Source organism: Desarmillaria tabescens, assembly GCF_030435595.1.
Source record: "Desarmillaria tabescens strain CCBAS 213 chromosome Unknown EV420scaffold_33, whole genome shotgun sequence".
Taxonomy (NCBI): domain Eukaryota; kingdom Fungi; phylum Basidiomycota; class Agaricomycetes; order Agaricales; family Physalacriaceae; genus Desarmillaria; species Desarmillaria tabescens.
Window position 1 is genome coordinate 392,046 of NW_026848332.1, and position 26,787 is coordinate 418,832.

Below are 26,787 nucleotides of genomic sequence, written 5' to 3' on the forward strand. Positions count from 1 at the left end.
ATGTACATTGGGGGTTTCTGCAGGTCTCCCATCCACTGCCACTTCTCCCTTGCCTGTTCGGCAGTCTCGGTTTGTTCCTCCAACTGGTGACATAGTTGATCGGTGACCTCCTCCCTGCGGCGAGGATGCACCCATCCGTTGAGCACCGCTCGGGCAGCTGCATCCCCTCGCATGATGTGTAATGCCCTACGGGTCCATAGGATGCCGTGGGGTTCGTAGTACATCTCTGCGATGACCTTCTTGTTGTTGGGCATCGCGGTGAGCGAGGGAGCCATTGAGGGGGCCTTCCGCAGGGGGGTGATCGGGATATCGGATCGTAGATAGGCTTCTTCGTCTTCCACTTCTTCCAACGAGACGGAATGGTTCTTGATTCGAGGTGGCATTTGGTCACCGGGCCGAAGAGGGCCCCTCAGCGGCACTTGGGCGCCTTCTGTCGAATTGGGGGAGGAGGGCTCGCTGCCCTGTGTTCGGCCCCGGCCAAGGGCGCTTGTGTGCGGCGTTGTAACCTCCCCTGCTGCTCTGTACTTATCCTCTTTCCTAACCAGGGCGGTACTCGTGGAAACTTCTGGCAGACGCACACATATTAGCTCCCCTGAAAGGTCTTCACTGTTGGCCGTCAAGACGGTTACTGGGTGAAGGTGGTCTTCCGAGCTCCTCACCTCAGCTGCTTTTCTGGCACTGACAGCGGGTTCATTTGTTGTCCCCACTGTCAAAGTCGTCGGCCGCTTCTCCCTGCCCGGGCGACCTGGGCCATGTCTGGCTTTGGCCTTGACTTGATCTGCAGCAGCGGCCTCTTTGCGATCAAGCGGGGGTTCCTGAGGTAGGACGGCCCCTCGGGGTTCTATGCTGAGCGCAGGCCACGCAGAGTGGCAGAAATCCCCTCCTACACTGTGAGGGTTTGGCAATTCTTCATCCTTAGTTTCTTCTATGGGTAACGCGGCAAAAAAGTTGGTATATTGTTCGTACGGAGTACCTACATACGTAGTATAAGTCCGACTAGAAGTACATGAGCGCACACCAGGTGAAGCTAAGTCCTTTGCCGACGCCGTCGAATCACTTATTTCGATGCCGGCTCGTCTTTTGATGACTTGTCCTCCTTGACCTCCTCGATCTTCGTCTCCGTTCCGTTCTCTTCTTTCTCTGCTTCTGCGAGCAACTGGCGTAGGCGTTGGGCGTTAGGTTTTTTGCGAGGGGGGAGTTTGACGGGGAGCCATTTGGATTTGTCGGTCAGACATTTATGGTCTCAGCTCCACCCGGTGTTCCCACACTTAAAGCACCGCTTATCGCTCCGCAGCTTATCGATTTCCATCGGCTGGCCGGCACCTCCATAGGTCGTTCCCGTGGCGTCCTTCTTATCGCCACTAGAACTCTGGCCGCTTCCCTTCTGTGATGATTGATTGCCTCGACCCGAACCTCCTTGGTTCAAGGAGGGCTTACTGCCCAACCCTTGGGTGACCCCGTACCTATAATTGGCGTCGATCCTTAAGACCCACGCCTTCCATTGTGCGTAGGTTGTGGGGCGCTCGTTGTCCCCATGCATAACCGTATTTCGCACCGTCGGCCTTATCGCCGCTTCCACCGCTTCGAACATCTGTTTTTCATCTCCGAACTCCTCGCACTTGTGGGCTAAGCGTTCAAACTTCGCGAAGAACTCCACGGCCGACTTGAAGTCCGACTGGCGAACCTTCTTCCACTCCCGCTTCCAGATGGCTAACTCGGCGACTTCTCGGAATTGCATGGTTAGGTCATGAGAGAACTCCTCCCATGTAGGAAACCTCCAATGCCCCCGCAGGTCCCGATAGCAGTAATATTGGTCGCCCCACCACTGTTGGGCTTCGCCACGTAGGTACCCCATAGCAAACGTGATTCGATAGGGGTTTTGCCCCTGAGCGTTCATGGTATAGTACATGGAGAAGACCTGGAAGTATGCTTCACAGTGATGGAGGAAGCAATTGATGTCCGAGGACACCCCAGTGAAGTACTCCGGCTGCGTGATCAGCTTGGGCTTGACATCGTTCCAGGGGTTGTTCACGGCTCCCGGGGCTAAGACCCATGGGTCAATGGGATCGGGCGGTGACGGCGGCGAAGGTGGTGCAGGCGGTTTAGGAGGGCAGGGAAGAGACCTTAGCCGATAGTTCTCCCCAGGGGGCAGATAGTCCCCTGGGAACGACGGAAGGGAAGGTCCCTTCCCTGCGGGTGGCCCCATCGGTGGGTTTCTCGGTACCGTGGACTCCTTCCCTTTGCGTGAGGAGGTTCCTTCCCCTACGTCAATGGGACCCCCATCGTCGCCTCCTCCTGCTCCGCCGAGAAATCCTTCCGGGAAGAACCCCCCGATATCGTAGGGGTTCGGCATCGGTTGGGGACGGCGATACGGCTCGCAGTCCCGCTGGGTTGTGTCGGGATGGACCTGGTTCCATACTATTGCTGCCCTATGCCAGGTTTCCACCTCGAGGATGTTCTTCATGAGGTATACGTCGCCAATAAACTTGGCTTGGCGGTAGTCCTCTCCCGCTTCCGTAAATAGCCACTGCGGGTCCTTTTCCATGTCCTCCATCATTATTTCGTATAGACCATGCCACGGGAGGAGGTCGAAGATGGCAGGCCTCGGGACTGGTCCGTTAAGCAGGACCGTCCTTACGGCCATCATCACCGTCGGTTCGAGGGCCTGGTTTGGGGGCCGACTGGGCATCCTTGGCCGTCTGCCTCTCTCTGGTGACGCGGTCGATCTCCTGGTTTCTTCTCCACCTCCCGATGTCCAAGTCCTCGTCGCTGATCTCTGCCTGGTAGGAGTTCCAGGCTCTTCGTCTCGCTTCGAGGTCTGTTCTGGCACATCGGGCGGCGCCTGAGTATCGGACGGCGGCGGCGCGCATTCTGTTCTTGATCTCCCTCGGGGTGGCGTCGGGTTCGAGGGGGAGGTCCCACCACCCGTTGGGTCCCTGGAGGGCATCTTCCTCGGCTCTACGGATGTGTGCGTCATGCGCTCTTCCTCGGTCCATGAGGGCCTGGACTTCTGGGGCGAGCCGGGCATCTCAAGGGAGTCGGAGGGACTCAACGTACGTGTGGTAGAGAAGAGGCCACGGGCGCTGGGAGCCTGGGACGGGGTCGGTGAAGGCTCGCGAGGCAACCGACAGAATGAAGTCAGGGACTCGGGCGAGGTCTCCGGCCCTGGCAATTGCCCCAAGTTCCTCGGAGTCGTATTCTGGAAACTCACCCCAAAGCTCCCCATCTGTCGGCTCGTGCGTGGGGACGGTGGCGGGCTGCGTATCGAGCTGGGTCTCTTCCCGCTCAGGCTCGGAGTTGTTGGTCTCAACTCCGGCCACAGGAGGTGTTTCCCTGGGGTCTGCATAGACCCAACTGGTACGTGGGTACCAAGCAACGGGCTCCCCTCTGCTAGGCGGCCAAGCATCTGGAACGGGCTTTGCTCCATCTGTACGGGTGGTAGTCGCGGCGGAGGCCCCAAGGGCAAGCTCTCCGGGATCGTTGTTGTAGTCGTCTCGGGGTCCCCTCTTCTCGTATCTCCTCCGCTCGCTGCCCCAGTCTGCGTCAGACCACTCTGTCTGGGAGTGCCCACTCCAGTTGTCTCCGGTATGGGTTGCATTTTCCTCCTCGTTCGGGTAGAGGTCGTCAAGGAGGTCTTCGATTCGGAGCCTTTCGAGCTCAGTGTCAGCGCCTTCTTCGCCCTCGTCCACAGGCCCACTGACTTGTCCTCCGGCTCCGTCGGTACTTGACTCGCCTTCGACTGGAGACTGGTCGAAGATGCCTGGTAGGGGCGAGTCTCCTCGGTCGAGGAATATGCCCCGGGTATCGGTGATGTCGACTGACTCGGCGGTAGCGCTTCTGTAGGAGTCGGTGCTCGACTCTGAGGATCGTGAGCTGGGTCGCGACGACTCGTAAAGGGATCCTCCAGGTCCTCTGGGTGTGATGGGTCGGCCATCGTGTAGGGTTTGCTGAGAAGCTGTGGGAATGAAGATTATGGGAGGGGGATACGCTGGCGTGCTGGGCATGTAATGGAAGGGTAGTTGAGCGCGAACCCTCCTTTGTTGGCGGCAGCACTGATGGATCTGGTACAAGAAGATGGATAAGAAAAAGAGAATAAAAATGGCAGAGATTGCGGGAATGGCGTCGGATAAGGGCATCCGTTTGTGAACTTATTTTGATAAAAGTCCGACGGTTACGGTGGACCATATGACGGCTAGAGCAAGGATGGTGAGGGCGGTGAGTACGGCGATTATCAAGTTAAGGTCGGTTTCGTATGTGGAACCGGTCATTGACCAGAGATCGTCGGTAGGGAATGGGTCAGTCAGCGTCAGCAGTATGACTGCTAGCACTGAGGCTAACTTTAGGGATAGTTGGAAGGGTTTCGTGTTGGACCGTTGGTCCACTCGTCGTATGCTAACAGTCACGAGACTGTTCTCACGAACGTAGGGCGATGACCTCACTGGTCAAACGAATTTCAGGAATTAGCAGGTAAGTTGTTGGGCAGCGTTCGTTCTTTGACGTGGCGCTGGGCAACGTGGGACGAGCTTCGGCTAAATGTTAGCCACTAACTCTTATCGACTTAGATCAACCAAGGATCGCCACTCGCACTTCGGTGGACAATACACTCGGAGGTCAAAGACGAAATGATAGAGCCAGGAGCGAACTTAGATAGTCGCGAAGAACGGAGTTCGATGTTAGGTAGATTAAACCTTAGCCGAAGCTGGGGTTTAGACCAGCTGAGGCTCTCCTTAAATACATGTTGGGTACACTAAAAATAGTACTGTGAGAATGTCTGATCAGGACCGCATGGTGGAGTAATCATGAATACGTAGAGAAAAGGAAAGAAAAGAAAAAGAAATGAGTAAACCGTAACAATGTTCCTTTGACATCAAGTGTTTCTTCGAGCTCCAGGAAGCAGAAATCAGATTGTAGTGATGAAGTAAGCTGTCACTTTTTTGTCTGTTATCACTAGCTAACTGATGATTTTTAAGTCTTTTTTGAAGGTATTATGTGTATCACATGGCAGCCAACCCTCAGGCACAGCAAAACAGGCACTAGGCCCGATTGACAAAGATGGCTTTCCCAGAGGTCTTCCTAGTGATGAAAAAACTCGTATACAGTGCGCGAGATATGCGACACATATACTCTGCAGTGCTGGGCTGTGGTTGCATGCACTGGTCACTTTGATTGACCGTGACTGCCTCCAGCTCATATACTATGATCGATCTTCTGTTGTTGTGTCTCAGGCCATTGACATAGCCGATGAAGAAGACAAAGAGCCATTCATTGCAATGCTCATAGGATGTCATTGTCTTACTCTCTCACAGCATGGAATCCTTGATCACATTCTCACAGATCCCTACATGAAGAGTTTTGGACCATTCAGAAATCCTGCACATCTGTTCCATGGTTGGCAGATGATATTGCAGAAAGATAACGGAACCAACATTATTCTCGAGCTTGGTGGAATACTCCATTGCCAGCAAGATCTCATTGGATGGGGCACATGTGTTGTTGCTGCTCGCTCATCAGCATGGCCTGGGCAACAACTTGTAGTTAAGATCAGTTGGCCAAGTATCCATCACGACTCAGAGGAGAAGCTGGTGCAAGGGGGTCGCAAAAACCAAAAAAATCATATCAGGTCGAAAAATTTTTTAAGGCCTCGATGGACCGACCGACCAACCATCATGGGAAAAACATACCCACAAGGAAAACATCATGTAATCACTCCATGTCGGGGTCACCTGCCAGTGCAAGCTTTCCACCTATGTAGTCCTCTCATCCTCAATCTAAATGCTGATGATATACAGTTTTTGTCTGCTAGCAACAATGCTTTCCTACTGTACATGACCGACACTTCCAATTTGGGACCCATCGTTCCAGGCCAACGCATTGAATGTGATACTATCCAATCTTGTGAGCATTCCAACACAGATGTATTCAATTTCAACTCACCAATTCTGTCTCGCAGTATTGTCATTGGAAGCAAAAGCGGAGAAAGAACTCGAAAATATTTTTATGGCCGGTAACTCAGTACTGACTAATCCTGCCGATATCCGGCACCATGCCATTGTCGCTTCAAGCCTTCAACATCGATTTGACTGCTTTTCCAGCACTCTTTGGGTTATGTGAGGTCATTACCCTGCATATATCAGCTGAAATAAACATCTCTAGCAGTGTCTAGGTTCTCTGGATGATATTTTACAAGAGGGGGGCAAAAAATTTTTAAGGACCTTTTGGACCGACTGACCCGATGTGCCGGCTTGCCGGGCCGCAACCCCCTTGAGCTGGTGGATGCTGTGAAGGCCAAGGCTGAGGAGATGGCTGGCAAGGGCCAGAGGCATTGGGTTTTAGATCATCTTCCCGATATCCTTCATTCCCAAGACTTCCACTTTGATGATGAAGCTTCACCCCAGAGAAGGCTGATGGAGCTGTTGATAGAGGCATCCTATGTGGATGGAAAGACTTTCATATATGAAGAGCATCTTCTTTGTATTAATGTCTCTGAACGCCTCTTTCCCTTGAACACCCTCAATGATGTAAAGGAGATTGGTCAGGTTTTTCTTGATATATTGCAGTGTATGTTTTTTTTCTTGACACCATTTTCCTCCTTCAAGCTACAATCTAAAGCATGTCAATTTAGGTCATTGATGGCTCTTTGATCACCCAATGATTCTCCACTGTGATATCAGTATGACCAATGTGATGTATCGAAGGAGACATAGGCAAGTCTGTGGTGTCCTCAATGATTTCGACCTCTCCTCTTTTCTTCCTCTCCGAGATGCCTCATCTCTCCATCATACAGGTACTGCACCTTATATGGCCTGTGACCTTCTGCATGCAACCGACATCAGCCATCTGTATTGTCATGATATCGAAGCCCTGTTCTATGTCTTGATGATGCTCTGCTGTCGTTACAAGATTGTGTGCTCTGACAAGGGGTCCACAATGAAGGAATTGAAAATGGAAAAGGGGAAGAAACCACCATTTTCTGACTGGTTAGACCGAATGATGATGTGGGAAGCCCTATCTAGGCAGAAGAGATGCTTCCTAGCTGAGGACATGCCCATTCCTACTTTGACATCATTTTCTGCCTTTCTTCCTTGGCTTCAAGACATCTGGGTTGCATTTGGTGATGGTTTCCATGCACAGACCAAATCCAAGATTCAACCCAATCTGAAACGAAAGATTCCTGCAAATTTCATTCCACTGAGTGAGCATGATCTTACAAATTGTCCCAGCAGCATCCAGATCCCTGTGCCCTTTGATGAAGAGACGCTCGGCGGATATGTTGTCTACTCGGACTTTTTGGCGATCATGTCAGATATTGGTGGCCACTCCCTAGTTATTAAAAATGATCAGTAGTGAAGCCTAACATCTCAGAGGTTGAACAAGTGTATATTCACATAGATAGGCATACAAAGTTGCATTCAAATGTCAAATTTTTGCTCTGAACTCTAATGTCCTGTCACATTGAGCATGGTGAAGCTCAGACTAGTAGCCTTGGGAATATTTTGACTGTCACTGCTTTGCACTTACTATACACAAGATGCCACTCATTAACCAATCTCGTGTCTATGCAACATCCAGATTCCACTGCATTGTCTCCAGTGCCTGTAACAGCACGAACAGTTCTGTCACCATACTCATTCTTATCTGTGCCACTTATTCTCTATATCCACTCATGGATCCTTTCATGATACCTGAATGAGGACTCGAGAGGCAATATCCTTTTCAACTATACCACCACAATGCTCATGACAGAGACACGTCGGGAGCCTCTGAACCATCTTCTGTCGATGAAGAGCCTCCAATGCTTATTGGATGCTATTGTTTCGCTTTTCCCTAACACTGTATTCTTGATCGCATTATCGAAGAGCGTTACATCAAGTCTTTTGAAAAGATTGACCACAGGAATCCTGCAAATCTCTTGAAGGATCTGAAGATAACTTTGAAGAAAGCCAATAAATCTGACATTGTTCTCACCCTCGGAGACATCATTGACTGCCAGCGAGGTCTTGTTGGGAGGAACATCTGTGTCATTACCACTGAGTGCCCGGAATGGCCTGGTAAGTAACTTGTAGTCAAGATCAGCTTGCCAAGCATCTATTGCAACTCAGAGAAGAGGCTGGCGGATGCTGCGAAGGTCAAGGCTGATGAGATGGCTGGTCAAGGCGAGAGGCATTGGGTTCTGGATCATCTTCCTGAGATCTTTCATTCCCAAGACTTCAGCTTCGACAATAAAGATTTACCTTGGAGAAAGTTGATGGAGCTCTTGAGAATGGGATCCTATGTCGATGGGAAGACACTCATATATGAGGAGCACCTTCTTCGCATCACCATGTCAGAACATCTCTTTCCCATGATGGACCTGGCCAATGTCAAGGATATCGCTCAAGCCTTTCTTGATATACTACAATGTATATCACTTTTGTTTCTATCTCTAGCATCTGAGTATAACATATGACAGTCTAGGTTATAGGTGACTATTTGATCATGTGAAGATTCTTCATTGAGACATTAGTATGGCAAATGTCATGTTTCAAAAAAGACCAAAGGATGACAAAGTTTGCAGCATACTAAATGATTTCGACCTCTCCTCCTTTTTTCCTCTGATGGGAACTACATTTCCCCACCACATGGGCACACCGCCTTATATGGCTCATGAACTTTTGAATCAGTCTGATATTGGCCATCTGTACCAGCATGACATCGAGGCACTTTACTATGTCTTGCTGATGTTTTGCTGCTGCTATGAGATTGTTGTAATCAAGGAGCAGCTGACACTGAGACTGTTACAGCTGAAGTCTGCAGACATGCCATTCGCTGAATGGTTTGACTGAACACAGACATGGCAAAGTCTGTCCAAGGAGAAAGTTGACTTCCTTACAGCTTCGGAAGAGTCAGAGCCAATTCCTATATCACCCTCTTTTTCCATGTTTTCTTGCTGCCTTAGACTCATTTGTTGTGCCTTTGCGAAGGGTATCAGCGCATGTATACAGTCACAGCCTGATGACAATGAGCCGATCCCTGATGTAATGTCCAAGTCTACACTTCATGTGTCCATACCCATCCCCACAGAACCTTTCAATAACAAGATGCTTGATGGGCACATCACATACTTCAAATTCATGAGAGTTATGTCAATGATCTGTATAGACAGCTAGAAACTGGAGGTGCAGTATGAAGAGTGGCAACAGCCCATGCTATAGAATCTAACTTTATCGGCGGCATGAATTTGATGCATATGAAGATGTTGTATAGACCTAGATGGATTTTATCGAATTTATTGAAATGGTCACAATATTTACCTCATGGTTTGTGACAGGTGTCATGCCAACTAAGCTTCAAGCCCGTAAAAGCTATAGCTAGTACAGAAACTGCTAGCCATATGCTATTGGAAAATTCTGCCATGCGCAACAAAATCCAATCTAACAGTTATATATCTAGTGATTTTTCAGCATACAAAGTTCTTCCGAGTGCACACTACAAGCCCAACTAGACCTGGATTTTTCCTGGAAGTTCGCTTTTGAGGAGACTGTATTTTTTGCAGATGGGTAAAATGTTAGCCACCAGTCCAACGATCGAAATCGAGCAAAGACTACCACAAGGCAGATAGTACGATGTGAGTCAGATACGTATAAGACGAGGGGTGATGAGCTCAAATAGTCATGCAGCAAGGAGATAGGACTAGGTAGATTAAACCTTAGCCATAGCTGGGGGTTAGGCCAGCATAGGCTTCAACTTAAGTACACATTTGGTATGCTATAAATAGTACTGTGAGACTTTCTCGATAAGTCAGATAATAGTTCGTAAGCTTTAATATGTAAAAAGTAAATAAAATCGAATAAAGCATGCATAAACCATAACATTACCCCCCTCTTAAGACTTGTTCGTCCCGAACGATGAAATAGAGTTGTACTCAGAGGTTTTAGCAGATAGAGAATATAAAGAAAAATCGTCTTTTGCGTCGGGGTCCCAATTTTCTTCTACTCATCTTAGGCTGGTTATATCGATTTCTGCTTCCAAGTCAGTGTCCTCATCGTCAGGGATTGAATCGTTATTATGGATGGTGTGGCCATGGCCTGGATATGAGCATTGTGATGAAGGTACAATGGTGATGCAAGGAGAGATAGATGGTGTAGGTAGCCCATCTGGGATTTTGTCATCTTTCCCTACCCATTTACTGTTTGGATTTTGGAACCAGTGAACCTTTTGAATGCATGATTCGTATTTGTTCAATAGTTCCTCGGCATTCACCATGTCGGAGCATTTAACCCATGAGTTCTCTTCTGATGGGTAGCCCTTCCACTTCACTAAGTACTCGGTGATCTGTTTGCGATGTTTTCCCCTTCCAGATATCCTGTCCCTCTGTTCCACAATTTTCTCGATCTCGTACTCTTCTTCATCTTCGATAAGTTCAGGTGGTGGTCTTTCAGGTTGAGGTTGATTGGAGAACACTGGTTCGATGTAGGGGGTGAGGATAGATTCGTTGAATCTATTGTGAATCTGCCACTTAGATGGTAGTTTGAGTTTGTAAGTGGATGCGCCCTTTTTTGCCACAATTTTGAATGGTCCAATGCGACGGTCTCCCAACTTATTGGTTGGACACGGTAGATGTAGGTGGGTAGCGTCAAGCCATATGCAATCTCCTGGTTTGTACTCTACTGTGGGCCTTTTGTGTTTGTCGTAAGCCTTCTTCATCTCCTCTGCCGTCTTTTCCAATGCTCTTTTTGCCCCTTCTTGTACCTCTTGAATTCCCGTCACTAACTTTGATGCTGCTGGTATGGTTCCTTCTGGTCGTGCAATGGTAATTACCTCCCCATCCCTTCCAAATATGACTTTATACGGGGAGTAGCCCATAGAGGAATGTTGTCAATTGTTATGAGTAAAGGTGGCGAGAGGTAACCATTCGCTCCAGTCATCCTGATGTGAGTTGACAAACATCTTCAGGTATTTTTCAATCTCCTGATTTACACGTTCTGTTTGCCCATCAGTTTGAGGGTGGTATGCTGTGGATGGATTGCCTTCGATCCGGAGCAGAGTGTAAAATTCTTTCATGAATTTGGATATGAACACCAACCCCCTGTCAGATATCACTTTTTTCAGCATAATCCCATATGGTATGTAAACGTGGTCCCTGAGGATTTTCGCAAAGTCCATTGACATTAGTCCTTCATTGCAGGTGACAGGGATAATTGCCTTAGAGAAGCGATCAACTATGACCAGGATAGAATCATGCCCTTTGGAATCCGGGAGCTTTGTGATCATATCGATGGATATGTGAGTCCAGGGACTCTGAGGTATTTCATTTGGATGAAGCGGGGCCCTTTTGGGTCTATGGTCTGCCTTGACCCGTTGGCATGTTTTGCATCCTTTCACATATGCCTCAACATCACAATGCATCCTCGGCCACCAATACTCTCGAAGGATAAGTTCTTTGGTTTTCTCTATACCAGAGTGGCCCGCGGTGACATGATCGTGTTTGAGGGCGATGATCTCTCCTCATAATGATTTATCTTGGGGGATATATATATGTCCGTCATACATTAGGAGGTCGTGCTCCCATGTTATTCCCTTCTCGTGATTCAGGGAGTCGGAGATACCTCTATCCCATTTACGTGGATCATGCACCATGAGTTTTACCTTTTCGTGAATTTCCTCTGCAGTGGGCATTATCAAGGCTCGGAAATGCTCCACCTTTAGTACAGTGATGTCCTGATTGTCCCCCTTCCCTTGATCGTGGTCCACTCGTTGGGACAAAAGGTCAGCCTTGCAATTTTGCGCCTCAGGTTTGTGGTGTAGAGTGAACTGATATTCTGCCAACTCCATGACCCACCTCGCCTGCCTCCGATTGAGTTTCTGGGGCTTACGGAAATATTGGAGGTTCGAATGATCTGTCCAGATCTCGAAGTCCTCCCAAGCCCCCATCAAATATTGCCGCCACTCCTCCAGCGCAATCATAATTGCTAGCAACTCCTTATCATATATTTCATAATTGCACTCGGTGGCGGATAAGGACTTGGACAGGAATGCTACTGGCCTCCACTTGTCTTCTTGTGATAAAACGGCACTGATGGCTCCTTCACTCGAGTCCGCCTCTACCCTAAACTTTCCTTTGTCGAGGGGAATTGTTAGTACTACGTCCTCCCAGAACATCTCTTTAATCTTTTTGAATGCTTCTTGCTATGCCTTTCCCCAGGCCCACTCAGTCTTTCCAGTCAAGATAGTCAGTGGCTTAACGTGTTTACTGTAGTTTCAGATAAATTTTTGATAGAAATTACAGAAACCTAGGAAAGACTGCAGTTCCTGCTTCTTCTGTGGTACGGGCCAATCGAGTAATCTGGCGATCTTGATGGGGTCCATTCAGATCTTTCCTTCGCTCACAATTACTCCCAGATACTCCGTTTCTTCCACCTCAAACTCGCATTTCTCTGCCTTAAGGAATAGTTTGTGCTTGCATAGAAGGGCTAGGACCTTTTTGACAGTGCGATGATGCTCCGCCTTAGTATGGAAAGCAATTAAAATATTGTCTAGGTACACAGTCACTTCACTGGCTGTGATGAGGTCTTTAAAGATGTCATTCATCATCCACTGGAATGTGGCTGGAGAGTTGGTGAGCCCAAAGAACATTACTAATGGTTCATAGAGGCCTCAATTAGTACGGAACATGGCCTTCCACTCATCCCCCACCTTGATGCGCACATTATTGTAACCCCACCATACATCCAATTTGGTGAAATATTTAGCCTTCTTTAGTTTGTCCATTAACTCTCCGATAAGCGGCAAGGGGTATTGATTCTTTATGGTCATCTCGTTGAGTTTATGATAATCCTGTACTGGATGCAGTTTACTGTCTTTCTTTTTGACAAAGAAGAATGGGGATGCCATTGGAGACTTTGAAGGTTGGATTCTTCCCGTGGCTAGATTTTCGTCTAGGAACTTGTCCAACTCTTCTTGTTCCACTAGGCTTAACAGGTACACCTTACAGTTGAGGTTTGCATTTGCGTTAGGGACTAACTCGATAGTGTGATCCCATGGTTTTTGGGGCAGTAACTCATCAAAATTTTCTTTATCAAATACATCCCTATACTCTCGGTACTCTTCCGGCACAATTTCTTCAAATGTTTTTTCCTTCTTTTTATCATTTGCTTTGGCTGCTAGTTCATTGGCCTTGGTACCCATGGCCTGGATATTAAATGCCTCCTCGAAGTCTACGACAAGAATGGTGTCTCCCTCTTCGTATTCTTCTCCCCAGCGGGATAAGGGGTCCTTGTCGGGAAGAGAAAAAGGTATCTTCCTGCATGTGCAGCGGGTGAGGGTTATGGACCCTGTGGTCCAGTCAATTAGGGGATTATGGTGCTGTAGCCAATCATGCCCTAAGAAGATTGGAGGGGTCCCGCTGAGGTCTACTACCACGAGTTCGATTCTTTCCACGTGGTCTCCTATCTTAATCCGTACTTCCACATACTCTGTGATATCTCCTCCTTTATTCCTTGTCCCGTCTGCATTGTACACTGGGGTGGGTCTGGCGGCCTTCTTGGTTCTGATCTGCTTTGTCCGTACCCACTCCTGGTCAATGGAGCTTCCAGTGCAGCCGCTGTCGACTAAGGCTTGGATCTCGAATGTATCACACGAGTCTAAGGTTTCAAGCTGTAGATTGACTAATATGCTCTTCCCCTTTCTTCCTCGTATGTACATAGGCAGTTTTTTTAAGTCCTCCAGCCATTCCCAGTTATTTCTCACTTTGGACACTGACTCCTCCTTTTCTTTTAATGCCTTGCACAACTCATTGGTCACCTCCCCCTTTCTTCGTGGATGTACCCATGCATTCATCATAGCCCGAGCTTCCGAGCTAGTCTTTGCGAGTCTTAGGGCTCTCCGGGTCCAATGAGGTCCGAATGGTTCATAGTAGGTGTCCAGGACAGGTCTGACGGGTTTAACCACTTCTCCGTGTATTGAGTGGGACCTCCCCGGGACTTGGACCGGTATATCCGAGTGAAGGTGATCCTCTGGGTCTGGAATGTCTTCTACTGTAACCAACCGGCGAGTCGAGCCTTGCGGTGGCATTTGGTCACCGGTCCAAGAGGGACCTTGTGGTGGGATTTGGTCGCTCTTGTTGGATTCGGGGCAAGGGTTGACCTTGATTGAGGTAGCCACATGCTGGGGATGCGACCCTTCGGTCGTCTTTCCTCCAACTGGCTTGCCGAGTCTCCTGCTGGATTGGGATTTTTGCAATTCTTTCTCAATTTCTTCGGTATCGAGCAGCGTAAAATTGGTATATTGTTTGTACAGGGTACCTACATACATAGTATAAGTCCAACCAGTGACTAGAGAGCTCGTACCAATAGAAATTAAGTCCTTAGCTGACATTGTGGAATCGCTTAGTGCAACGCTGGCTCGTCTTTTGACTCTTTGACCTCCTCGACTTTCATATCTTTTCCCAGCGCTTCCTCCTTTTCTGCTTCCTGTAGCATCTGCCATAGGCATTGGGCAGGGATCTTCTTCCATGGCGGAAGTTTAACCAGAATCCACTTCGCCCTATCTTCTGGGCATTTGTGACCTCAGCTCCATCCGGCATTCCTGCATTTGAAGCATCGCTTCTTGCTTCACAACTGGTCAATCTCCATTGGCTGCCCTTGGCCCCTGTACGTCATTCCTGTGGCATCCTTCTTGTCACCAGAATTCCCAGAGCTGCTGGCTTTTCTGGCAGATTTGTTTTGGCTGCCTCTACCAGTTGAATCCTGGGAGGTCTTATGCGTGTCCTTCTGCGCGAGGCCGTATCGGTAGTTTGCGTCAATGCGCTCAATACGCCTCTTCCACTCATCGTACATTGTGGGGTGCTTGTTGTCCCCATGCATGATGGTGTTTTTGACAGTGGGGTGAATCGCATCCTCAATCGTTGCGAACATCTGTTTCTCATTGTCGAACTCTTCACACTTGTGGGCCAACTCTTTGAATTTCCTGAAGAATTTGATGGCCGAAGGAAAGTCCCCTTGCCTCAGCTTCTTCCACTGCTGCCACTTTATCACTAATTCCACTACTTCTCTGAATTCTCCAATTACTGCTTGATGGAACTCCTCTCATGTGGGCAGCCTCCAATGACCTCATTCCTTGTTGTGGAACTTATGGTCTTGATGGACCCACCAGTCTTGAGCCTTTCCCCTTAGGTACGATTGGGTGAAGGTAATTTGAAATGGGTTTATGCCTTCTTCGTTCAGGGAGTACTGTCGTGGAAATACCACGAAGTACAGTTCACAGTGATTAAAGAACCTCCAAATGTCCTTGGATTCCCTGTAGAAGAACTCGGGGATGGTAATGAGTTTTGGTTTTACCTCGTCCCAGGGGTTTTTATCTGCCAGTCCTGACCATGCCGGTGGCGTATTTGGCAGGGACGGTGGCACAGGTGGTAGAGGTGGGTTTGGAGGACGTGGTAGCGACCTTAGTTTATGGTTATGGCATGGGGAAGGGTATCCTCCCAGTCGATTATGATATGGCACCGGAGAAGGTCATGGCAGTATTGTCGGCAATTTCGTTCCTTTGCCCTTTCTCGGATCTGAGGGTCCTGTGTCGGGCACTTCCTTCTCCTCGCCTCCTCCCCCCGCTTGAAGTCCTTCTGTTTTCCACAGGTGTGGCATCATCGCAGGCCTTCGGTATGGTTCACATCCTGGCCTTTGATGCCTGTCGTGGCAGAGGTTCCACACGATGGTGGCCTTATGCCAGGTTTCGACTTCCATGATGTTCTGCATGGTGAGTACATCTCTCCTATATTTGGCATCATGATAATCCTCTCCGGCCTCAGTCAAGATCCACTGCGGGTCTTCTACCATGTCTGCTGCCATTATCTCATATAGATCCTCTCACATCAGCATCCACAACAGCAGCAGCACCATCTTCACTCTCCTCATGACTACTGCTCTAATTTCCTCCAGTATGGCGGGTCTGATCGCTGCGAGGGGCAGCGTTCTCGGCATTTCGTGCCCTCCACCTCCTGAGGTCTGAGTCTTCTGCCCAGAGGTCATTGTGGTAGTTATCAAGGGCATCCATTGAAGAGGCTGGCTGTGGGCACCTGTGGAATAGTGAGCAGGCTAAAAGGTGAACCTCAAAAACCCACACACACACTCACACAACTACACAAACTACAATCACCCTCGTAAGTTCTAGGGGGAGCGATTATTTCTAATGCGATCCAACTATACTTCAATATCTTGAAGAGTTTCTCTTATTCTCAGCGCTCTTAGCGAAGCTAAGCTTTCTCTAATGAATTCCTAAGTCTAGGAACTTTTTACAGGAAGGTCGTTCACTGGCGCAACACAACCTTCAAGGCCAATTTGAGTTATAATACACAAGGGACACTGATCCCGACAGAAACAGAGGCAATACACGCTGAAACTTTAGTGAGCTCACTAAAAGAACACCACAGGCAAGCACTGACTTAGCCCACTCACTACACAACTGTATGTAGGGGTTCTCCAACTAACTCCAGCAGGTTATCTTGACTTAAGAACACTTCAGAAGCGCTCGGAAAACCGATTCAGAAACGGAACTTCGACAGAACTGACACGGAACAGACTGAAACAGAACAGAACAGATCTCAGATTTCCACTTCAACACATTCTCTGAACAGACTTATCACACTCAACAGAACAGAAACAGCTTCACTGATTCGTATTCACTCTGACTAAGTTCTCAAAAGTCTTATCAAAAGGGTATCTCGTATTTCTCTGAGTGAGCTCGCTAATTCTATGCACAGCTCAAAGTCACAAACTGATCCTTTGTTACAGTACCACCTTCAACGCATGCACAGGAACTTGGGGGCTCGAAACTTGCCTCTACCTACTGTAACCAGCCTACTTATACTACAGGGGAATTAGAATTACAAATGTCGCACAGTACCCAGACTCCTACATGCATAGCATGTTGCCACCGCCACCTTACTGAGCATCTGAGTTGGGCTTCCCAGTTTTAGTCTCATTTCTATAGTGAGCTCGCTAAACGCATGCCAAGAGGTGCTCTCCCGACACCCGTGGGCTTGTTCTCTAGTGACTGACAGGTCTAGGTGCCCAGAACTATCAGTCCTGGCGTATGTCGTTCAAGACTTCTTTCTTGGATTCACAGAGGCTTCTCGTAGACACAGCAACAAGTGAGTCTTCTAACAATGGGACTCAGAACAATGGGACATGGGCTTGCAGACTTCAGCTGAAGCCCATTGCCCAAGTTCGTGCTGGTGATAGCTGTCATCTCGCTTAAGGATTTCCCCAGATTTTCAGGTATGACATATCACAGTTAGTGAGCATGCTAAGTGTTCTCAGTGTCACTGCAATCTTCAAAGTTTTATCTAGCTCCCGCAAGCGTGCTTGTAAGTTAGAGCCTAAGGCATTGGGTATAGGGTTTGGCCTTCTCATCACACATGCCCATCAGGTACAGTGCCATGACTAAGTCCTGTTTAGAATCCCGTTGCTTCTTATGCCATAAGTTATATTCCATATCATTGCACCACATAGCATTAGTGTCGATGCGTAGTTTTAGTCCGCTCGCTCACTATATCTCAGTATGCATGTAAAACACTTTAGATTGCAAAATTACACACGTAAATAGGCTGCAGTTGCAACACCGTTTGTGCGTCGGTGGTGGCTGCCCTTCAGATGGCATATCATAGTCTCCTTCCTGCCAACTTGGCTCTTTCTCTTGCTTCGGACTCTGTTGCATCAGGCTTGAGGGGGAAGTTGAAGTTTCCTTGTATGACTCACTCTTCAGCCTCGGAGATGTGTGCCTCCCATGCTCTAGCTTGCTCCAGTCTGGCCGCTCTCGCTGCGGGGAACCTGGCATCTCGAGTGTCGAAGTTGGACTCGACGACCTTGTGGTGGGTTCTGGTCCAGGGTCATTGATTGATGGGGAGGGGGACCTGGAATGCCCTAGGAGGGACGGATGGTTCGAACTCCGGGAGATTGGTGATTGTGCCAGGGGAGGTAGCTGCTCCAGCAGTGTTGGGGTTGTAGAACTCAATTTCTCTCCAGAATGCATCTCGGGTCTCGGGGTCAAGATTGACAGTAATCGGGATCTCACCCTGGGTCCCTGAGGGTCCTGCAACGGGCTCTTCTTCAGCGACACCTTGTCGCAGGGTGAATATCCACCCAGTTCTTGGATGCCAGGCAATCGGTACTCCTCTCTCCACTCCCTCACCAGTTGTAGCCACTCTTGGTCCAGAGGGCTCGTGGGGAGCTGACCTGGTGGGAGCTGTGGAGGGTGCCCTACTGCCACATCTTCCATTCCTATTTCCAGGGTCATCGATTCCTGTCCCACCAACCTCGTCCCTGGCCCAGTCATCTCTTGTATTGGGGTCAAGCCCTTCTTCCGGCCCTCCGTCGTTCTCAAGGAAGTTTTGGAGCCTCCAGCCTTCTTCATCCCAGATGTTGAGAGCGCTTCCTTCGCTTTCCCCCACAGACTCTTCTTTGCTTCCTGACTCTGTTCCGACTGTAGGCTGGTTGAAGAGGCCTGATACTGGTACATCGCTGGGTCTGTAGAGTACTCCCTGGGTATTGGTGATGTCGACTGATGCGGTTCGATAGGAGTCTGAGCTTGACTCTGACTCCGTTGTTCCTCTGGGTGTGATGGGTCATCCATTGTGTAAGGTGGGGACTGGGATAGGTGCTGCAGGTGGTTGTAGGTACAGGGTATACAGTATGTAGTGAATCGGAAGCCTTGCTCTTCGGTCCCTCCTTCGTGTGCAGCAGTGACAGACTTGTCAGATGACAATCAGTGCTACCGTGATCATAAATAAGGTGAAGGCAACGCTGAGTGTCACTAGTAAATCAGTGCTCGGCATATGTCTAACTGTCTCGACAAATGTCTAAAGACAACACGATGACCTTTCAGGTCTGGTCAAGAGGTATGCGAGTTTTTGACAAAGCAGAGTGTATAGATAAGCTTGGTCACCATTGTGCCTCAACAGTGAGGAGCTTTTATGCAAGCTACGGCTAAATGTTAGCCACCAGTCCAACGATCAAAATCAAGCAAAGACTACTGCAAGGCAGATAGTACGATGCGAGTCAGATACGTATAAGACGAGGGGTGATGAGCTCAAATAATCACGCAGCAAGGAGATAGGACTAGGTAGATTAAACCTTAGCCATAGCTGAGGGTTAGGCCAGCATAGGCTTCAACTTAAGTACACATTTGGTATGCTATAAATAGTACTGTGAGACTTTCTCAGTAAGTCAGATAATAGTTTGTAAGCTTTAATACGTAAAAAGTAAATAAAATCAAATAAAGTGTGCATAAACCATAACATAAAATCATACATGGCAGGAACATGGTCACATTTGCAACACTGTTGATGTAGAACTTTGCGCCGGCAGACCGGCCTGCCTCTTTTCTTCAACTGCCATGTCAGCTGGACACAATGTACACGTGATTCCAACAATTCAGAAATGTATCCCCCATGTGCATCAGTGAATGTGATGCACTGGAAACCGTCCACCATGTCTTTGTCTCATGCCCTGTGTATCACTCTTTCTGCCAACATGCCACACAAATACTGATTACCGAGACATCCCATATCTTGGACTCTGCAGAAGTACCCCTGCTCATTTGCAGGTCCTTTCTCCAGGTCATCTGATGTCTCTTTGAAGATGGCCCTGCTTGGCCCCAAACTCTATCTCGCTTCTACCTTGGCCTAATGCCACCCTTGCCCAAGCTTACTAGTTTGACAGGAGCAAAGACAAGTCGTTTGTTGGTACGCATTGCTCACACATGGCACACATCATGCATTCATCTGGCTGGCAGGATTTGGGTGGAATATAAGCGAAGGGTATGCCCAGCTCCATTGAAAAAGAATAATAACGCCGTAGCCATTGATTTGCCATCCTTTTTATCTCCTATCTTATTGTCCTGACCGGTTTCCCTTGATATGTGTACCTTTACTTACAATGAGCTACTGAGGTAGATTAGTTTGCGCTTATTTACCTGAGCTGTATCAGCAGAGGTGGCCAATAAATCCAGTTTTCCAGTCATCCAAAGAGTTCCTTTTTGTTCAGCTTGCCTCTCCCTGAAAACACGGATGCTTTCCTTTCAATGGAACAAAGTCATGCAAATTAGGATCTTTCATTGTGCATACGTGGTGTTGGAATCAGTACAGGTGATATTCTGATTAATATGACTGGTTGTATAGTACATGCATACTATTATCCATTCTTGTTCATGAACATGCTCCAGAGACTGTCTCGTATTGAGAAATTGCATCGACTTTTGCAGCTGAAGTGGACTTGGTGTCAAAGACATAGCCCAGCCATTCCTTGGTGAGGTGACGGGTGAGCTCAATACTGATGACATGCTGACCCATGCAAAGAACCTGAGCATTGTTACTCAAGATGCCCTGAATACCAGGGACTTTGTTGGCAGAAATGGCGACACCTGCATGCCTCATTAGCCCGTCTTCTTGCTGGAGGGCTTGATAAAACACACCAAGGCCAGTGCCACATATCAACAATCCACGGTCAGCTTCACCTGCTACAATCTTCTTTGCAGCTGTGACAGTGACATGGGAGTACACTGTCTTCTCGTTCGAATTGATGACACCCACATCGATGATCTTGGAAACTCAAGGGTCCTTTTCCAGGTCTGCTTTCAGCATGTCTTTGTATTGAACACCAGCATCCTGTCATGTGATTAGCTTTGTATAGAACAAGACAAAGGTAAACTCACATCGCAGCCCACGACGACATGCCATTTTGGAGGTGCTGTACTTGACATAATGTGGAATACCTCATGCACCTGTAGCTGCTACTTTGATGCATCAAACACTGTTAGTTGACAGTTAATTGTGATACATCAGGAGTGTCAGTTTACATCCAGCCCATATACAGTAATTCCATCAGGATGATAAAGTGGCTTAGTAAGCTTCCCAATCTGTGTCAATGATGGCATCATTAGAAAAGAGGGCAATTCCGGGAATTGAACCCGGGACCTCAAAAATAAATCCAATAATGTCATATGACTTTCTCGAGCAGACATTGCTTATTTTGTTTTTCGCACTTCGGATGGCCTGGGGAGCATCACCATTGGATTCCCTGATATTAAAAACCCCAAAACGACTCCATCCTTCATTTATAGGGTCTCAAAAACGACAGAAATAATGATATTACAGTTTAGGAGGAGCACATGTAATAAATCCTATTTCTGGGCTTCGGACCACTTCGGAGGTTTTTTCATTATGTTTTCTGACCAAAATAACACTCAAATGACCCCACAGGACAAAGATAACCATCAGAAATACATGATAAAAAGAGTAATAGGGGGATGGAGGAGACATACCTTATATTTGCATTTCTAATAGTTGTGGAGGGGATTTCTGTGATATAACAGACATTATATGTCATATAATGGTGTGTATGAAACCCCATGGGTATCTGACATGTATTGAAAGAGATGTGAGCAGATCATTCTGTAAAACAGGAGGAGCACATCCCATATTTCGATGTTCTGCTCATTCTATGGTCTGGGGACTATCAGATTCGGATTCCCTGACCCAAAAAACAGTAGGGCCACCTATCATCCATAGTGTTCAAATGTCTAAACTCCGAAGTACAAGATGTTCTCTCATTTGTCACATACATTGTCCTGTAGCTACATATGGCTGTATGTGTTATCTGGGTAAAATGGCTCCTATGGATGATAAGTGCCTCTACTGTTTTTTGGGTCAAGGACTCCGATTCTGATAGTCCCCAGGCCATAGAATGAGCAGAACATCGAAATATGGGATGTGCTCCTCCTGTTTTACAGAATGATCTGCTCACATCTCTTTCAATACATGTCAGATACCCATGGGGTTTCATACACACCATTATATGACATATAATGTCTGTTATATCACAGAAATCCCCTCCACAACTATTAGAAATGCAAATATAAGGTATGTCTCCTCCATCCCCCTATTACTCTTTTTATCATGTATTTCTGATGGTTATCTTTGTCCTGTGGGGTCATTTGAGTGTTATTTTGGTCAGAAAACATAATGAAAAAACCTCCGAAGTGGTCCGAAGCCCAGAAATAGGATTTATTACATGTGCTCCTCCTAAACTGTAATATCATTATTTCTGTCGTTTTTGAGACCCTATAAATGAAGGATGGAGTCGTTTTGGGGTTTTTAATATCAGGGAATCCAATGGTGATGCTCCCCAGGCCATCCGAAGTGCGAAAAACAAAATAAGCAATGTCTGCTCGAGAAAGTCATATGACATTATTGGATTTATTTTTGAGGTCCCGGGTTCAATTCCCGGAATTGCCCTCTTTTCTAATGATGCCATCATTGACACAGATTGGGAAGCTTACTAAGCCACTTTATCATCCTGATGGAATTACTGTATATGGGCTGGATGTAAACTGACACTCCTGATGTATCACAATTAACTGTCAACTAACACCTTTCAAACAGAAATCTAGCAGACCAGGCTGCCTCATAATGAAGGATATGGTCTGTGTAAAGAATGGATTCATCATGCATCAATGAGTGCTCTGAGCATGCATATCTATTAGGGGACTCAGATACATATATGTCCAGACTGGGTCCAAGTTTGTTTCCCTTTCATACAGCCCCATTTCAGACGACTGTAATACTTCCTAAACATGCTCATACAGAGTCCAATTTCTTTAATGTCGACTGCAGAATTGGAAATTGGACATGTCTTCCAATGTCGTTTCATATTACTGGTGCTGTCGGCTGGCTCAGAAGTGGATCTCACTTTCTGATGTTGTCTCTCATCATTCCAAATGATTATACCCTAGTGTGTACCTGAGAGAGATGACAATAAGCTATGCAAAACTGAAATATCCTGTTATTAGATACATTGCGCCATGTCGGTGTGTTAAGTTTGATTTTGTATCCACTTTCTGTCGATGCTTGCAGCTTATGTTGTGTCAATTCACAAAGGATATCACAGCAGGATTTCTAGATTACAGATTACTCTATGTTGGCCAGTTGTCAAAAACTCCCAGGATGTCTGACATCCCCACTAGGATGTTCTACTAATGTAGCAAGAATACGATTGTCGAACATGTGCAAATTTTCATTTGCCAGACCACCTTCATTTAGCTATGCAGGCATTATGTGGTCCTGAACCTAAAACAAGCTGGTACGTCGACTCAAACACAACTATAAACAATGAATGTCTTACCTTTGCTAATAAGGACTAGATTATTAACAATGGCATATCTCGCAAGCTCTGCGGCATCAACTGAGTTATGAACCTAGCAAGGCCATTAATGAAATTGGAAGATCTGTCAAAAATACTGCAACATGCCTTGTCTGCGATGCCCATCCAAAGGTGGTCATCATGTGTGAGTGCAACAGTGGCATCAGGATACTAGGGAGTCAATATGAGGGAGGTGAGCCAGAGTGTGGCTCTTATGGAGGCTGTAACTTACAGACTCCAATATAAAATCATTTATCAAAGCTGAGGGGTTGAAGATCTGCAAAGTAAGGATTTCAACCTACAATTCCCCCGCACGAAGCATGATTATCACCTCGCTCTGCCCAGGGAACTTCTGAACTGATGCATCAGCCTGCTCATCCACAGAGTTGTAGGGAATGTATTATGGTTTTACCCCTATTTTCCTTATCTTATCTTATCCTTATCCATTGGAACCCTGGACCTGCCTATCTTATCTCTTGGACCTATGATATTCTGCTGGCACACTCTTTACCTGGTTACCTGGTTGCCATCACCCCAGTTCACACTGCTGCCTCCAGGTGACCAGCGACCCGCATGCGCCATCACACTTCTCTTGATGGCATCATGCTTCTTAGCAGTTGGACGAGAGTCGACCGCCAGTCGAGGGCGGTCTACGGGATGCAGCCTATTCAGACGGAGTCCCATGCAGATGCAGGTGATATACACTCTTTACTCTCATTCGTCGGGAGCATACTTCTTTTAGTGTCCTCCCTCCTCATTCGTTGAAAGACGCACTTCTCGTTGCATGCGCCCTTGTAGATACTATTCTTAGTACAAGGTTAACATGTATTTAAGCTAGCCTATGCTGTGGCCTCAGACCCCAGCTTTGGCTAAGGTTATATACTCCTAACTCTTACAAGCTCCTTGCTTTCGCTATAAGTGACGCCTAACCTCTTGCAATCTACCAATGCCTCTCTAACACTGAATCACCAAACGCGAGTGACAGGATAGAGATCAGCTTTGGTTCAGATTAGAGTTAGTGCTTAACAATTAGCCGAAGCTTGCCCTTACTACCCTTACCATTGTTAACAGTAACTGTACCGCTTCAAGGCAGTCACTGTTATACTTCCAAAGAAAAACCCTCAGCCCGTTATTTAAAACGGCACCCATCGTACCCCGAGATCATAAACATTTGTTGTGGTACAACGAACTTTATGCCGCTCGCCCCCTCAGACTGCACCGCCATTATCTTTGGAAGTACTTTCAGTATCTTGACACTAGTAACTGCAGTTGCAGTTCTCCATATCCTCCGACCAACCCGACGCCAAAGAGCACCGACCCCCGGAAGAGGGAGAGTACACAGGCTCAATGGCTCATCAACAGGAACCTCACGAACAACAAGCACTGTCCGGCTCCGGTCCCTCACACCACGGCCAAGGGGGGAGCGAGACGCACTTTGACACCCCTTACCCGACAGAGAAGAGCAACCCCCCACGTTCGAGCTTCAGGGAGAGGATCACCAAGACGGTGAAGGCCAAGAATCCCTTCGGGAAGAAGACCTCGGATGACTCGGCATCCCTCCAGATGACGGAGACGACCGAGTCGACCCCAGGTTTACCACTGAGTATTGGACCAATACAGATGGGTCCTGGGATGCTACAACCTGGGGCGACAACAATGACTCCTGGGAGTCAGCAGTCTCCTCCACAGAGTTATCAGCAGCCATCCCAGGGTTCGATGATGATGGAGAGCACCTCTATCGAAGAGGGACGAGTGGGTTCTACATTGACGCATTCAACTGAATTGTCCATGGACGAACCAGGTGAAGAACCACCTTCAAAGAAGGTGAAAACCTGTTCCTCCCTGCCTGGGAACGAGGGGAAGTATGGGGAGTATCCGACACAGGAGGACATCGAAGAGATGAATCTCCCAAGCCGGAGTGGCATGACGCTCCAACCTCTCTCACGTCATACACCCCTGATGGAACCTACAGAGTTGAAGGACCCCCGTCCTGGTGGGACAACAAGTCCGTCCATGAGTCAGACTTTGTTTGGCCTTCCCCCCGTCCCGAGTCCGAAGTCCTACCCCGAACGATTATCACCATTGCTGACTTCAGAGATTTCGCAGAGCCTCGCTTTGCCCATATCTCAGAAACGTCCACTAATGACACCACTGGAGATGGAACCAACGATGTCATATTCACAGAATACTCCGACAGTAATAATGACAAGCTCCCAGAGTACTACACCCATGTTAGCCACTAACTCTTATCGACTTAAATCAACCAAGGATCACTACTCGCACTTCGGTAGACGAAACACTTGGAGGTTAAAGGCGATGAAACGGAGTCAGGAGCGAACTTAGATAGTCGCGAAGAACGGAGTTCGATGTTAGGTAGATTAAACCTTAGCCGAAGCTGGGGTTGAACCCAGCTAAGGCGTTACTTAAATACACGATGGCTAACTAAAAATAGTACTGTGGGAAGTGTCCGATAGAAAACGCACTTTGGAGTAAGCGTGAATACGTAAGGAAAAAGGAAAAGAAAAGGAATAAACCATAACATTACCCCCCCTTTAAGACTCGTTCGTCCCAAATGAGTCCTCAGACTCCTCTCCGCTTTGCCGCGATTGACTGTCAAAGGACATGATGCTATCATCATCGTTGTCATCATCTTCGCTATCAAAATCCCAATTTTCCGTCACCTTTTGAAGGTGGTTTACATCGGCTTTGTCATCAGTGGGAGGGTCGAGTAGGATTGGTGGGTTCTTGTAGGGTCTGTTCTCCCGCCTAGAGTCTTTGATTTCTTGGGCACGTCGTCGCAGGTAGGAGTCGCGAACCTTAGGATTGTCGAATCGTGGGTCCGTTTTCTGCGGAGTGTACTTCCAATAGTTGTCATCCGGGACATTGTTGTCCCGGAGCCATTTTTTGTTCTCCTCCTGTAAGGCGCGATCCATCAATTCCGATATCTCCACTACAAGCCTTCAGAAGGACGAGGAGGTGGATATGGGCCCGTTGCCTCGTCCAGCATCCGAGCCAGCTACCTCCCCTATCATGTTGATTTCCTCGTCGGAATGCGCTGGAGCCGAACATTGGGAGGAGTAGACGGTTTCGACATCTGTGACGCATGGGGTATCCGGATCGTGATAGACCATTCCCATGCCTGGGGGTATTTTATCGTCTCTCCCGACCGTTTTTCCATGTTTGTCGACCTCCCAATGAATCTTTTGGATACGAGCTTCATACTCGTTTACCAACTCTTCGGCATTGGCCATATCCGATCGTTTGACCCAGGAATTCTCCTCCCTCGGGTACCCCTTCCATTTTACCAGGTATTCCGTGATGGTGCGACGCGTTCGTCCCCGGCCCACTATTTTGTCTCGCTGCTCCACGATTTCTTCAATCTCGTATTCTTCCTCATCTTCGATCAGTTCTGGAGGTGGCCTCTCGGGCTGTGGTTGATTTGAAAAGGAGGGCGCGACGTAGGGTGTCAGCAGGGACTCATTGAAGCAGTTGTGGATCTTCCACGCGGCCGGTAACTTCAATTCGTACGCTGAGGCCCCCTTTTTTGCGATGATTGCGAAAGGACCCACTCGTCGGTCGCCCAGCTTTTTAGTCGGTCGCGGGAGGTGAAGGTTGGTTG

General features: G+C 47.8%; 5 protein-coding genes across 5 annotated transcripts; 2 read left to right on the forward strand and 3 right to left on the reverse strand.

The window, feature by feature from the left end:
* Window positions 1-6,272: 6,272 nt before the first annotated feature.
* EV420DRAFT_1560830 (uncharacterized protein) lies at window positions 6,273-7,409 on the forward strand. The gene has a single exon (XM_060473836.1). The coding sequence runs from the start codon at window positions 6,673-6,675 to the stop codon at window positions 7,342-7,344; it is 672 nt and encodes a 223-aa protein (XP_060327747.1). The 5' UTR covers window positions 6,273-6,672; the 3' UTR covers window positions 7,345-7,409.
* A 321-nt stretch (window positions 7,410-7,730) lies between these two features.
* EV420DRAFT_1646143 (uncharacterized protein) lies at window positions 7,731-8,446 on the forward strand (the record flags this gene model as incomplete). The annotated part of the gene is made up of 3 exons (XM_060477866.1): window positions 7,731-7,832; window positions 7,883-8,048; window positions 8,100-8,446. 3 exons carry the CDS (start codon window positions 7,731-7,733, stop codon window positions 8,444-8,446), a joined length of 615 nt encoding a protein of 204 aa, XP_060327748.1.
* Window positions 8,447-17,725: 9,279 nt separating this feature from the next.
* Window positions 17,726-18,603, reverse strand: EV420DRAFT_1482515 (uncharacterized protein; the record flags this gene model as incomplete). The annotated part of the gene is made up of 3 exons (XM_060469906.1): window positions 17,726-17,836; window positions 17,885-18,010; window positions 18,046-18,603. The coding sequence occupies 3 exons, from the start codon at window positions 18,601-18,603 to the stop codon at window positions 17,726-17,728; spliced, it is 795 nt and encodes a 264-aa protein (XP_060327749.1).
* A 1,573-nt stretch (window positions 18,604-20,176) lies between these two features.
* Window positions 20,177-20,730, reverse strand: EV420DRAFT_1646150 (uncharacterized protein; the record flags this gene model as incomplete). Its single annotated transcript, XM_060477867.1, has 3 exons — window positions 20,177-20,569; window positions 20,627-20,635; window positions 20,683-20,730. The coding sequence occupies 3 exons, from the start codon at window positions 20,728-20,730 to the stop codon at window positions 20,177-20,179; spliced, it is 450 nt and encodes a 149-aa protein (XP_060327750.1).
* Window positions 20,731-25,720: 4,990 nt separating this feature from the next.
* EV420DRAFT_1646152 (uncharacterized protein) lies at window positions 25,721-26,101 on the reverse strand (the record flags this gene model as incomplete). The annotated part of the gene is made up of 1 exon (XM_060477868.1): window positions 25,721-26,101. One exon carries the CDS (start codon window positions 26,099-26,101, stop codon window positions 25,721-25,723), a length of 381 nt encoding a protein of 126 aa, XP_060327751.1.
* Between the last annotated feature and the right edge of the window lie 686 nt (window positions 26,102-26,787).